The sequence below is a fragment of the Pleurodeles waltl genome, chromosome 7, assembly GCF_031143425.1.
Source record: "Pleurodeles waltl isolate 20211129_DDA chromosome 7, aPleWal1.hap1.20221129, whole genome shotgun sequence".
Lineage (NCBI taxonomy): Eukaryota > Metazoa > Chordata > Amphibia > Caudata > Salamandridae > Pleurodeles > Pleurodeles waltl.
The window spans coordinates 148,883,723-148,897,194 of record NC_090446.1 but is presented as its reverse complement, the minus strand read 5'-3'; the positions used below and the strand labels follow the sequence as shown (position 1 = coordinate 148,897,194).

Here is a 13,472-nt window from a genome sequence, read left to right as displayed (position 1 = left end):
ATACTGATTAAGTTTTGCCGGTGTGAGATATGCCCTATGGAATATGTAGAATTGGATCAATTGAAACCGTGCATTGCGTGGGATGTTGGTGTGGCATCTCATGGAACCTTCCCACTCTGTCTGTACAGGATCTAGCCATGTCGCCCTCCCAAGCAGTTCGCAAGGTGGCACAGGTGTGAGTTGTGTGTGTTTGCAGTGCTTCTGAAAGCCAGCGCACCAGATGTTTACCCTGCCCAAAATGTGCATATACTGCACCAGGAGATGCATTGGTAGTTCAACAGAAAGTCTCCCAGCACCAGGACAGCGATGTCACTAGGGAGTTATACAATAAGAACTACCCAGGCGGCAGGCCCATCTCCTCTGCTAGTGTAGCAAATGGGGTTAACTCACCCACAGTGTATAAGTCTCCCCATGTATAGAACCCTGCGGCGTGCCAAGGCTCTAACGCCATCAAAGTTGTATGTTGTGTGGCACACAGAGTGCCCAGGAGAGCCAGAGCGTATGGAGTAACTGCATGCATAATGCGCAAGCTCCTGCAGTAACAATAGTGCGCCACCTTTACTAGGAGCGAATCTGGTGTCTTAGGACGAGCGCTTGGTTGAACAGGTATGATACCGCTGATAACGTCTAAGGTGGTGCCAATGTTGCCGTGTCCGATAGTTGGAGTACAGAAAGCCCCCTGGTCGCTCATTGCAACTGGGAGGCCAAATAGTACTGTTCCATGTTTGGTACCACCAGGCCACCCTTGTAAAGCAGCAATGTAATGATATGTGAGTTTTGACCACTGACTCCATGTTGCACTTAGCCTAGCACTAAACTGTCACATTAGTACCACGGGTTTCATTTTGCCTATTTACTTTATTTTAGCACTAGCCGCTATCACATTAAAAGCTGCAAGTAGTTTTCCACGTTGTACTGTGCTCATGTTTTTATTCTTTGTGGTTTTTCCCCACCAATGGCTTAGGCTGATAAGAATGTACTCAGACGGCAAGGACGGTCTTGTTTTGGAGTGGCACCTTGGAATTGTGGCCAAGTCCCGACGTGTTATTTTCAAAGCAGGCCTAAAGCAATCAGCATTTTTTGAATAAATAAACTTCTGCATGGAGAGGGAGGTTCTAAAATATTCCTCTTGTTTGTTCAAAGTATAGGAGGCCGAGACCAGATGGACTGGGGACAGAGAGTGTTTGCAGATCTCAGGCACATCCAGGACGCTGGCGTGTGCCATCCTTCCCATGAGGACAATTGATCTCTCTCTCTCCTCAATCGATTCTGGGTTCTGGCGATCTGATGCTGAATAGTAGGGAGATGAAGCAGTGATGCCTTTTTCTCATGGTGATGCATATTTTTTAATTCATTATTTGCTTTGCATTATAATATAGATACATCTATTTGCTGTGTATATTGCAGTGGAGAATCATTTGTACATTATTTTAATTTCATTGCTGTGGCATTTTTGAAACGTGTGCTTTTAGCATGCTAATATCCTTTTATGAACCTTGCGTAGTGAAATAATAAAAGTCTTCTTTGGACTAAGAAGCCCATTCCAGAGATTTTTTTCAGTGCACGAGTGTGTCAGCTCGGTCATTAGTGAAGCATAACAGGCAAGTACATTTTAGTCAGTCCCACTCTGTGGCAGCTTTTATTTCAGATAAACTCTCTAACCCTGGACTCCAGCTCCCTAAAGAACCTAGTCAGGATCTGCAGGGGTAAGTTGGAGAAGTAATAAAGCATTACGGGGGGCACACAACCATCTGTGGGAGCTTTACACGCCCATCACGTATAGCTGCAGCGTTTGCCAGAAAGTAATGTAGGCACGGATAGATGTTACTGCCCTTTTAAGATTTCCATCATATATATCCTCCATCATGTGATAGACATTAACGCCCAAGTATCGAATTGGCCTGGGCTGCCAGGAAATTAGGACCCTCAATAAAACTAGGCTGGGATCTGGCCAGTCAGGGTTGAAAGGAAAGAGGCAGGACTTTGTCCAGTTGACCTGTAATCCTGACAGTGCAGCAAAACGTATAGCTGCAAACTCCTCAGGGATACAAGAGACGACTTTAAAATACAGAAGATTGTCTGCGTAGAGGAACACAACATGTCCACCATCTCCCAGCGGAATACTCCAGGCCTCCTCCAGCCGGCACAATTCTGCTTCCAGTGGTTCTATCACCAGGGAGAAGAGCAATGGCGAGAGAGGGCTGCCCTGCCGAGTCCCCCTGCCTACTCTGTGTTCAGCATCGCCAGGGGACTATACGATCCCTACTCTGCTGGGTTTTTACCGGGCTTAGGAAGGGGATATCAACAATGCCTCCCGTTCGGATGCCGTCAGTGATGCCACCAACAGTGTTTCTTCGTACAGCCATAACAAGCGAGGTGCAACGATAGTGGAATATGTTTAACAGAACTCTGATGGGCGGCCATCAGGGCCTGGGGTTTTGTTGGTAGCCAAGGCACGCAGCCCTGTATTTCTGCTAAGGCTAATGGTTCATCCAGCTCCTTCCGCTGCTCTTCTGCGAGGTGGGGCGGTGGAAGCGACGAAGGAATTCCATGAGGGCCTCGGGACTCGCCTGTGTTCTCGAGTGGTACAGAGTTGTGTAGTAGTGTGTCAGTTCGTCATGAATTCCCCCCTGAGTGCAGAGCATGTCGCCGACCGCAGCTCTATAAAGGGAGTGCCCTTCTGGTCCCGTCAGATTAGCCAAATTAATAAACTGCCCGATTTGTTGGCTGCCACGTGCATACGGGCCAAATGAGCAGCATAGTTCAGACAGCACAATCTCTCCACCAAGGGTAGATGCTCTGCCCTTTAAGCAGCTAAGGTGTGCGCAACTACTGAGTTTTGGATAGCGTTTTTTTCATGTTGCATCAAAGCGTTCTCCACCCGGGTTAAGTCAGGTGTTATGGACTTATGCATGCTCCATTGTGTGCTCAGGCTGTGACCTCGTAGGTAGGCCTTGAACACATCCCATTCAATAGGCCCAGATGAAGCACTGCCTGCATTTTGGTCAAAGTATTCAACGATGGCTGTACCAAGTGACTACACGAAGAGTGCATCCTCCAGCATCTCCGGAATGTAGCCACCAGGTGGGGTTGGCAGGTGAGGATGTGTCCCACTCCAATTTGTAGGAGCTGTGGATTGTGGTCAGAGTGAGTTTGTCCGAGGTAATCCATCTGTAGCACCGCAGAACATAGGTGACTTGAGCAAATCATTCTGTCAAGTCACACGTGTAGTTGGTGCAGAGGTGAAGAAAACTAGTAGACCCTTGCCTCAGCACTGCGGTGACGCCACAAGTCTACTAATCGCCAGCACTAGAGCCAGTCCCTCAGCACGTATGCTGCCGTCGCCATAGGCGCAGTGGGCAACAGTGGGAAAGAACGATCAAGATCCGGGTCTAAAACACTGTTAAAGTCTCCTCCCACAAGCCACGGAAGGCCACTCCTGCGGGAGAGAACTTCAGATAGATCATGGAGGAAGGGGACCTGTTCTGTGTTTGGCGTGTATACCGACCCCAGCAATAAATTGCGGCCGTCTAAGGGCCCCTGCACAAACATATACGGACCCCCCCTAGCATCTGCCTCCCAATTCTCTGCCACAAATGGGGTACCCGGTCTAACCCAAAATAGAGCCCTTCTGGCGTATGCGGAATGTTTAGTCAAAAATAGTTGTCCCCGCCAGCGCTGCTGTAGTCTCGTGCATTCTCCCTGCATGAGGTGCGTTTCTTGCAAGAGTGCTATGTGTATCATGTGTCTCCTAAGATATGAGTAGATGGAGTACCTGTGTGCCAGTGTATGTATACCCCTCACATTCCAGCGGAGGATGTTAACTGGGTTCATAGATGGGTGGCTGGAAGAAAATCCAAGTTCGCCTTTCTCTAAGGTGGCAAATATTATTTAATACGTCGGCAAGTCATCAGGGGCAGGGGTGCAACAGGGATCCGGACTCCAGCCATTAACTAACAAGCGTGGCATCCAACACACAACAGCCACTAAAACATAACAAAGGAATACCAACAGAACAAAGGGACAACAGGTATCTGTCCAAACCATCAAACTCGCCTGCTGGCGCAACTGCGGTGGGAAAGAAAGGTACCCACAGACAAATGGGTAAGTGGTGGAGGTTTATCTCAACCAGTATCTCCACTGCAATGCCCCAGTACACCGCACATGCAGACAGACTGGGCGTTCAGCACAGCGCAGCCCACAGCCACCCCAAAGTCCATTCTGTGGCGCCCTATCAAACAACTTTCAGCAGAAACAGCAACACGTTTGAATAACAAGCACATTAAATTATGACGGACTCATCAGGTCATCAGCGGTCTGTGGCGTTATGCTCGGGAGGGTCATTGAGCCACTGACAGAGTTCCACCAAAACAGTTGTGTTCAGCATCAGTCATTAAGTTCTTTGTTTGCATCTGAAGTAATTGTTGGTTCTCATATAGCTGCAGCGGTCTGCGGTGCTGTTCCTGGATGATCTGCTCCAAGTCCGGGGAAGGCCCAGCCGCCCGGGGGACATTTCATGCCATTGTTAGTTCCGACAGCTGTAAGGCCCAGATTCCATTGTTCCTTCATAATAGGCACCAGCTCCTGCTACTTGACCATTCCAGGCGACTCCAGCCACTCCCACGTGGACTCTGGTGTGTCAAAAAAGACACCTTCCCCTGGGCTATAACTCACAGCTTGGCAGGGAAAAGGAGGGGGAATGTCAGTCCAAGTGTTCACAATTTACATTTTATGGATAAGAAGGAGCCCCTTCGTTTTTTGACAGTGATGGTATAGTCTGGGAACAGAATTACTTTAGCATTGTCTACTTGGAGAGCCGGGAGTGACCTTACCACTCGTAGTATAGCGTCTGTCAGCAAAGTGTAGGACTCGAAACAAGAATGGTCCTGGGTCCGCACCCGGCAGCGGGGTTTTGTCGGAACGCAATGGGCTCGCTCAACTGAGAAGAATTGCGTGAGCATTTCCACTAGGACCAGCTCACGAACCCATTTCTCTACATAGGAAACTGCATCATCCCCCTCTGCTCCCTCTGGAAGGTCAACCACTCAAATGCTGTTTCTCCTAGGGCACCCCCTCTGCATCTTCCACCCTATGCTCCAGCACCTCCACTCTGGAGACTAATTCCCTTAAGGAGGCGTTCATCTGGCTAGCCTTGGGGGTGAGATCACTCAATTTATCCTCCTGGGTGGTGGGCCTGAAAGAATGTCAGAAGAGGCAATCCCATAGAAAGTAAAGAGCAAAATAGCCATCTCGACTCACTTATAAATCCAAGTAATAATGTTTTTCGAATGTGGGAAGGGAAGCTATATGTTTCAGAGTGACAAATGCCGGTCACAGAAACTCCCCTGTCTAGTCCAATGTCAACACTTTTACTCTGGTGGAAAGAGTGCAAAATCCTCTGGTTGCTCCTTTTTAGCAAGAGTACAAACGATTTTGAAGCAAAGGCTAACCCACCTTGACCAAGTGAACCAGGAAAACAAATAAAAGCTAACAGATTTTTAATATACCTTTTACTTGACCCACCACACAATCTTGCTGGGTCAAAGGCAGAGAAAAGCATACATCAGAAATAAATGCTTTGAAATGATCCCCCCCGGCACCCCTCATCTGTGCATCAGACAACAAAGTGGTTCCACCTAACAGCGCATACCAAGTTCATGAAGCAGCAGTAAAATCCAGCATTTGTAAAGCGCGACAAGTCACCTGTGAGGATGTCAAGGCGCTGAATTGCAGGCACAGGGAGATTAAGTGATTTGCCCAGAATCACAGGATGTTCAGCCAGATGCAGAAACTGAGACGCAAACCTAGTTCTCGCAGCTTTCAAATTGGCAGCTCAGGCCGTTACGCCACATCCTCTCCCTGCAATGGCATTTGAAAGGAGCTCATCTGCGTCTGTTCCACTCCGGGTATGAACATGAAGACTTTGAAGCTTGTGGTACAGAACCAGTCTCTCCTATTGGGAGAGGTAGTCAGTCAAAAGAGATACTCTGATAGGGAGCACAAGAAGAGTCACAGATGGTCTGCACCCACCTAGGCCAGCATAGGACACTCGGAATGACTTGGGCCCAAGTCTCGGCACTGCTTCCTCAACAGTCAAATTAAGCATAATCAGGGGAAATGCATAGTAAACCAGCACATTTCCATCCCAATCTAATCCTATTCCTCAAGGCTCCCTGTAATTGAAACTGCAAGGCAAAGAACTGCGTGCAGTACATTCTCAGGAGTGGTGAAGAGGTCCACTTAAGAAGTGCCACACAGGGTGAAAATGTTTACGACTAATGCCAGATGGAGATGCCACTTGTGGTCAGCAAGATTGCTTTGACACAGGAAGTAAGCTTTCATGTTCAGGAAGCCTCCTGGATGGTTGGTGACCAGCCAGATGTTTTGCATCTGTGCCAAGGGCCAGAGACTTAGTGCTTCCTAGAAGAGATAAGATTACATCGCTATCGTGTAGTATGTCAAGATCTGAACAGATCAACCAAAAGGAGAGGACAAGAATGTTTTTGGGGCCAGGCAAATAGACCACAGCTTAAGCAAGCTGATGTGTAATATCTGCTCTTCTGAAGACCAGCAGCCTCATATCTCTAGTTCGTCGAGAGTCAGCATCCCACCCTAAAGTAGATTTGTCCATCATTTCTGCGGCCACTGCTGGTGGTGGGTAGATGTGCTTCCTTTTTATCAAGTTCTCCACTACTGACCATCAGAGGAGGTCTGCCGAATTGTCTAGGGAAATTCTGATAGATTACCCCTGGTGTTTGAACAACAGCATGCTTAGGCACCACTAAAGAGGCTTCATGCGCCAGTGTGAACGTGTGACCAACAGGATGCAGGAAGTCAGCATACCTAGCAGGGAATAACTGTCACAACTGGAACTTAAGCTCCTTTCCAAACACCAGAATCATATCCTGCATGTCCCGATTGCTCTGGGGAGGCGAAAAGTCAATAAAGATGTTCTGTCCAGTACTGCACCTATAAACAGAAGATGCCAAGAGGACTTTAGGTGTTACTTGGGGAGGCTGAAGGAAAATCTCAAGTTGAACAGCAGGGGCGCTGTGGCTTTTTAGTAGTCCGACACCAGCTGTGACAAGCTTGCCCTTAGCAGCTGATTGTCCAGACACAAAAACAAAGATTCCCGATCCGCATAAATATGCCACAACCATCACCATCACCTTGGTAAAAACCCCATGTTCAGATTTTAGACAAAAAATGAGGATGTGAAGTGGTAAATTGTGGAGCCTATCACAAATGAAAGGTACCTCCTGGATAATTGCAAGATTATATGGGGAAATACACAGCATGCAAGTCAAGGGACACATCCAGTCTTCTGCTTCACCCAACAGAAGCAACATAGCCAGGGACTAGATCTTGAATTTCTTTAATTGCAGGTAAAAGCTCAAGATCCTGAGGTCCAGGATCCGCCGCAGACTGCCATCCATATTTGGAAACAGGAAGAACAGAGAGTAGCACTCCTGCGCAATACCCTGCTCTAAGACCAAACCCACCACCCCTTTCTGAAGAAGAACCACCAGCTCCTTCTGGAGAATCCAGATGTGTCCCTCTGAATGGGAGGATAAACGAGGGGGAATCTGAGAAGTCTTTTGGGGAGGAAGAATGAAACACCTTCCTATAATCTGTAAAACCCACTGGCACATCATAATGAACTTCAAGGCTTGCAGAAGGGATCACCATTTTCCTCCAAGTGGCTGCTTGTGTTCCCTTTCCTTAACTAGGAACTAAAGCAGCTTTCGAGGTAGCATTGGGGAGGAAAAAGAAGAGGACAGAGGTTGCTGAGTCTATCTTTTGCTTTCATACCACCTCTAGACTACCTGAGGAATTGGTTAGACTGGAGGATTGTTGTACTTGAAAACTAAACCCCTTGAGGTATCCCAGAGTCTTCTGATATTGCTTGTGGAAGTCCTGGGGTGGGGGCGCTAACCCCAAGGATTGAGCAGTTGCTCTGTCAACTCTGAACCTTTATGGGTCTGAATCGGCTCATCTCCAATACAATGAAAACAGCACATCTGTGAGGCCTACCTGCATAACCCCAGAGTAGCTTATGGGCCTCAACCATGCATGACTTAAGGCCATTGAAGATCACACTGCAGTGAACATGGAGTCCACCAAGTTCATGCCTGCCCTAATTATCTGTGGGGAGCATCTGGGCCACTCCTGACCATATCTTCGGAGTATTCTTTTAAATAGTCAGACAGACTTGCCACCACCATGCTTGCTATTTCAGTCAAAGAATGGATGTATTTTGCCAGGAGGCATGTGGCATTCATTAAATGCAAGGCCATACTTCCCACTGAAAATACCTTGTTCACCGTTGTCTCTACCTTCTTGGATGCCTTGTTTGGAGGTGGAGTGAGGAAAGTCACTGATTTTGCTTAGAGCAAGACAAGAGTTGTACTACCAAGCATTCCATGAAGGGTGCAGAGGCAAGAAATCCAGACCATATTGAACAGGCCTCTCAAGTCAAAGGTCAACCTATTCATGGCAGTGGCAGAAACGGACTTGGCCCAAGCCACCTTGATCTCTTCAAGCAAAGGCAGCAGCAGCCCACATGCCACTGAAGGAGGCTGTGGTTTCCATGTAAGATGTTTGACTTAGCCTCTGCTGTTGGGAGTGGTAATTCAAGCACATATACTGCTTTTCTCAATAGTGCACAGAAAGTGGCTAACTTTGAAGGTCCCGGCCCAACAGACACTACATCTCCATTCCAGAGAGGTGTCAAGCCCACTGGTGCTTTGAAGAAGTCAGTAATAGGCCAGGTTCTAGTGTACAGGAGGCACATATTGACTGTTGTCATCAATGTCTTGCCCAATATCTAGTGTCTGAATCTGGTTTGAGAGGGACCCAAATATGTCTGCCAGTACTGCTGTCTTGTGTTATGCCCAAGTTGGTTCTCATGCCTGTACATGGCTTCTTCACCCAATCTCTGTACTTTCCTCCAAGATCTCACCAGGATCTCCTTAGTGTTCGAGACTTGTTCCTAAGGACCAACTGGAAAAACCACAGCCATGGCCTCCGACACCTGTGCAGCTCCAGCAGGTGTCAGCAGTGTGCCTTGTGGATGCCCTTTAGGGTGGAATGGCGTAGAGGGTAAATCTACTGGTGGCAACCCAATCAGGTCCCCCAATTAAACCACTGTGCCCTCAGAAGCATTAGAAGGAGCTGCTACCTTCCTGAAAAGTGCCATTATGGCATTCAGGCCGTGCTTTGGTTCAGCACTAGGAAGCCCCAAAGAGGTCCAAGAACCGGGAATTCTGGAAAAGCTGGAGAAGGCACTGTAGCCCGGAACAGCAGCAAATGGGCTAGTGCTGGAGGAGAAGGTGATGCGTGAGCCAGCTGCGTAGGGTCCAGAGTTGGCATTGTGAGCCAAAAATCTTGTGGTAGAGTAATGTTAACCAACTTTGGCTCAGAGGAAGATTCCACTGGTGGAGACTGTCAAGGGGACCAACCTCAAGAGCAACGTATGGGTTTTGAGGCATCCCACCTCCTTCTCTTTTTGTCCCTTCTATTATTCTTCATCAAGACTGACTGTAAACTAATCACTGCGTATGTTGCATAGGCACACCATAAACAGTTTTGCCTCCAGATCATGTACATGAAGGTTCATTTTCCATACAACTAGGAGGCATGCTTCAACACAAGCAGATCTTGTGGTGGTTGGAGATGGCCATTTGTCCATGGCAGGATCAGCAGGGCTTAAACCCAGACTTCTTAAAGGGAGACATACCTGAGGCACTGCAAAAAGAAAGACAATAAGAGAACTTTGAAAAAACATCATCATGGAGAGCAGCTCTGGCTGAGAGTCCGTGATGGCAGAAAAAGGGAGCTGATGTCAGGGTGCTGGGTGGTGCTATATGGCTCCAATGATGTTACATCTGGGCTGCAGCTGACACCAAGAGGGAGTGCCGCCTACTGACACAAGAGAACTATTGTACAATTTCCGAATCCAGACTGGCACATGGGAATATTTAAAAGGTGAGGAATCTGCAGGTATATGTATATATAACGAATCTGCAATTAGAAGAATAATTCCACAGCACCATCAATCCAGATTCAGACTTGTTACAGACACTGAAGCAACCTTGGTGAATATCACAGAGAAAGTTCCAGTAACACTGGAGGACAATAAATCAGCTCCTCTACTTGTCAGTCTTTGCCTGTGACCCAGTGGCCCACTAGATAATAGGGAAGGGCCTGAAGCTCCCATATCCATAATGTGAAGGATCCATACTTTGCAAATCGGAGCAAACACGTCGGAGCTGGGTTTTTAGGGTTGAGCGTGCAAAGCACTCTGCCCCTGGTTATACCACGGTATACTGACTCTTTGCTTCTAAAACAATTATAATATAAGAGAATTACACTAGTTACAGTCTACTCTATGTAAAAATTGCCAAGCTTACCAATTTAACTAATAAAATATTGCTACTGTACCAAGCCAACACGTAACATTCTAAGCAAAAAGTATAGTTGTTAATGTCACACTAGTGAGTCAAATGTTCAAGGCCTGCTCGTCGTCGTGGGCATAAATCAACAGTTTTTCCCGGCCGTTTACACAAACCACATCAACCAGGATATAGGCACATGTTCCTCAAAAGTTTGTTCGTTAGCTTTATTTCGGTAAAAATAAATACCATAAAAGCACACCACAATTCACAGTTTAATAGTTTTACAAGACAAAAAGCTGTGTATAAAAGGTTTCAGACATAAAAAGTTGAACTGCATAAAAAATATTAAGCGTAAGGATTTTCCCTCTGAAAATTCATACCGTATTATAGGAGTGTGTAAAAATGCAAGATTTTGCATGATCGGTATCAAAAATCAAATACAAGCCTAACCAGACATTTCACATAAAATAGAACATTTCTATTTAAAAATATAAAAGTATCTAAGCATAAAAATACATTAGACAATGAAAAGTGATAAGTGCATACATTAAAATTCACAAATGGATTCATCAATAGCCACTCCCCAAGTCTATTGTTGTTTTCCTCTATTTTTTTTAAGCGTGTTCAGTCTACAGTGCCAAATAGAATCTAAATATTTTGCCAGACAACAAGCCACTAAAACAGATGGATCAGATTTAAGAATTCTCAAAGCCAGTGGGTAGTTCTTAAAACCCATTTTCCTACACAAAGGAATAATCCAACGAACTCTCTGTTTATGGTATGCAGGTCATTGGAAGAGGACATGGGTTATGTCCTCAAAAGTTAATTTTGGTGTTCCTATCACTGCAAATGTCGACAGGCTTTATCAATTAGGCATATCTATTGCCATACTTATGAACGACATACCCTGACTGTAGGCTGCAGTTCCTGAAATTCACCTTAATCGCACACGTTACTACAGATCCCGACAGGGTGCTTACCGTGGGTGTGCCTGTCGCCGATGCCAACAGATGGGAATTTGCAGGTTAACAGGCATACTTGGGGTGCCTATCGGCGCAAGAGGAAAAGAAGGGGATCTAAGCTAATCAGTACTTCAAGATGGCGACCCGACATGACCGTGCATACTTTTTATGGTGATTTTGGCACTTCTTACTGTTGTGCTTAGAGACGCCACTGTGTTCCTCGACTTCCTGGGTGACCAAACTCCACTGCTGCTTCGAAGAAGCCACACAATGAAGACAACTCCTGCATCGTTCTTGGCTGATAGGTAGGTAAAGTAACGCACACAAACACACGCAAGGGTAGCACGCTTGCTGTTAGTCTCGCTCCGCTGCTACATTTAAATAATGCAGCAGCGCCAACTGTAGTGCTCTTTGAGGCCAACTTTGTTTCACTCCACTACTATGTACAAAATACATGTGGAAAACCATCTGTAGCACTTCTCGCCCAGTGCTTGCCTGTTCCTAAGCTCAGTTTCAACATTCCTGCAATATTGCAGTGCCAAGTCACCAATGGTACACTTGGCTTCAATGCCATCACATTCCAGTACAATTCAATGCAGGAGCATTGTTACCACACCTGCCCTATTATCTTTGACAATGCTGTGAAAAAAGTACCTGAAAATTATTGCTTTCTGAATTTAACGCATATAGGCAATAAAGGACCGTCATGAATTCCAGTGGAAGCACTTCTCATTTGAAAGAATTGGTAATAACAAGTCTTAGAAACAGCTGTGCTGTTAAGTCAGACCTTACCTCAGAAAGGACTGCCATCTTTTTTGCCACTTCTATCTGGTACAAGCGCACCCATTCCCAGGGTAGAGTCAGCATCATGCAAAACACCAAAAACAAGGCAAATCCTTCCAACCACGTATGCAGCAGCTGACCAGCAGGCGCACACTCTGATCTTGGAGCGGGTCTTCTCCTCACCAGTTGCTTTGAGTAGATCACCTTTCTTCTGTACCTCGTTAGCACAAAAAAAGCCACAAAGAGGAGAATGGATACAGCAAGAAAGGCCTTGGAGTATATGTTCCACGTGCGAAAAGGAGATTCTGAAGACCACTTGGATAACGGAGGTGGCTCTGTGTCAGATAAGCCCAAAACCCTGCTTTTGAAAAACCAAAGTTTCTGGGCCAACCACATTCGGATAGATTCCATTTTGTGGCACACAAAAAGGCTTCTTTTTAAAAGCAGATGTCTCCAGGATGCACCTGCAAGAAAATGGTAACAAATAGCCTATTAGCAATCATTTAAAAAGATAAGTAACTCACAATGATCCCTTTATGATGTCACATATACTGATATAAATCCTAATGCAAATGATTTGATAAGGGGCCTTGGATGAGTGAGTAGTAAGCGTCTTCCAAAAACCCAGTACACTTTGTTTACTATTATATCTACTCTATTGCGCTTAACTTTATTACTTCTACAAAAGAAGAATCTGCTCCACAGTCTGAGTCACTCAAGCTACTGCACAAACATTAGTTTCAAAAGGACACAATCTAGGATTGTTTGCTTCTACCCCTAGACCAAGTATTTCAGAAGCTAAAACCATGCATATTGTGCAGTTCCTTCACTTTCATTGTTCTGGAATTTCAGAATGGAGCTGTGATGTCAAAGTGCCCGTGTCTAATAACACCCCCCCCCCCCACGGCAGAATGAGTGACAGCTGAGGTTCCCATACCACACAAATATTTATTGGCTATGGGTTGAAAGGGGCCCCTCTGAAGGGTTTTGGTGCCCTCAGCTCCGCAGGGACCATGGGGGCCTGTGCTACGCACAAGCAAAGGGCCACCTTCTTCTGTGGAAGTTGGCTTCGGAAGAATACATTTCCTTACACTAATGGTGGGGAGAGAATAACATCTCATTTTAACAATGCAACATTCTTTTCAATTAATCTTTGACCACTACCTCAGGGCACAGGTCACTCTGGAGATAAAATATATGGGAGTCACTCGGCTCCAAACTATCTATCTCTAGCATTGGAGTGGTTGGTAGCCTTACATTAGAACCATTTTTGTTTGCTAGAACATACCCCCTGATCCATGGCAGGACTGGATTTTCCTTCTTGCTTTAT

General features: G+C 46.2%; 1 protein-coding gene across 3 annotated transcripts in view; it reads right to left on the bottom strand.

Annotated features, from left to right (window-relative positions):
- The window catches only part of LOC138303890 (chloride channel CLIC-like protein 1), a 1,109,212-nt gene that overhangs the window by 874,980 nt on the left and 220,760 nt on the right, over positions 1–13,472 (bottom strand). For all 3 annotated transcript variants that reach the window (XM_069243419.1, XM_069243421.1, XM_069243420.1), the window contains one exon: positions 12,152–12,606. In XM_069243419.1, the coding sequence (XP_069099520.1) occupies positions 12,152–12,606 (455 nt within the window). The remainder of the gene's footprint in view (positions 1–12,151; positions 12,607–13,472) is intronic.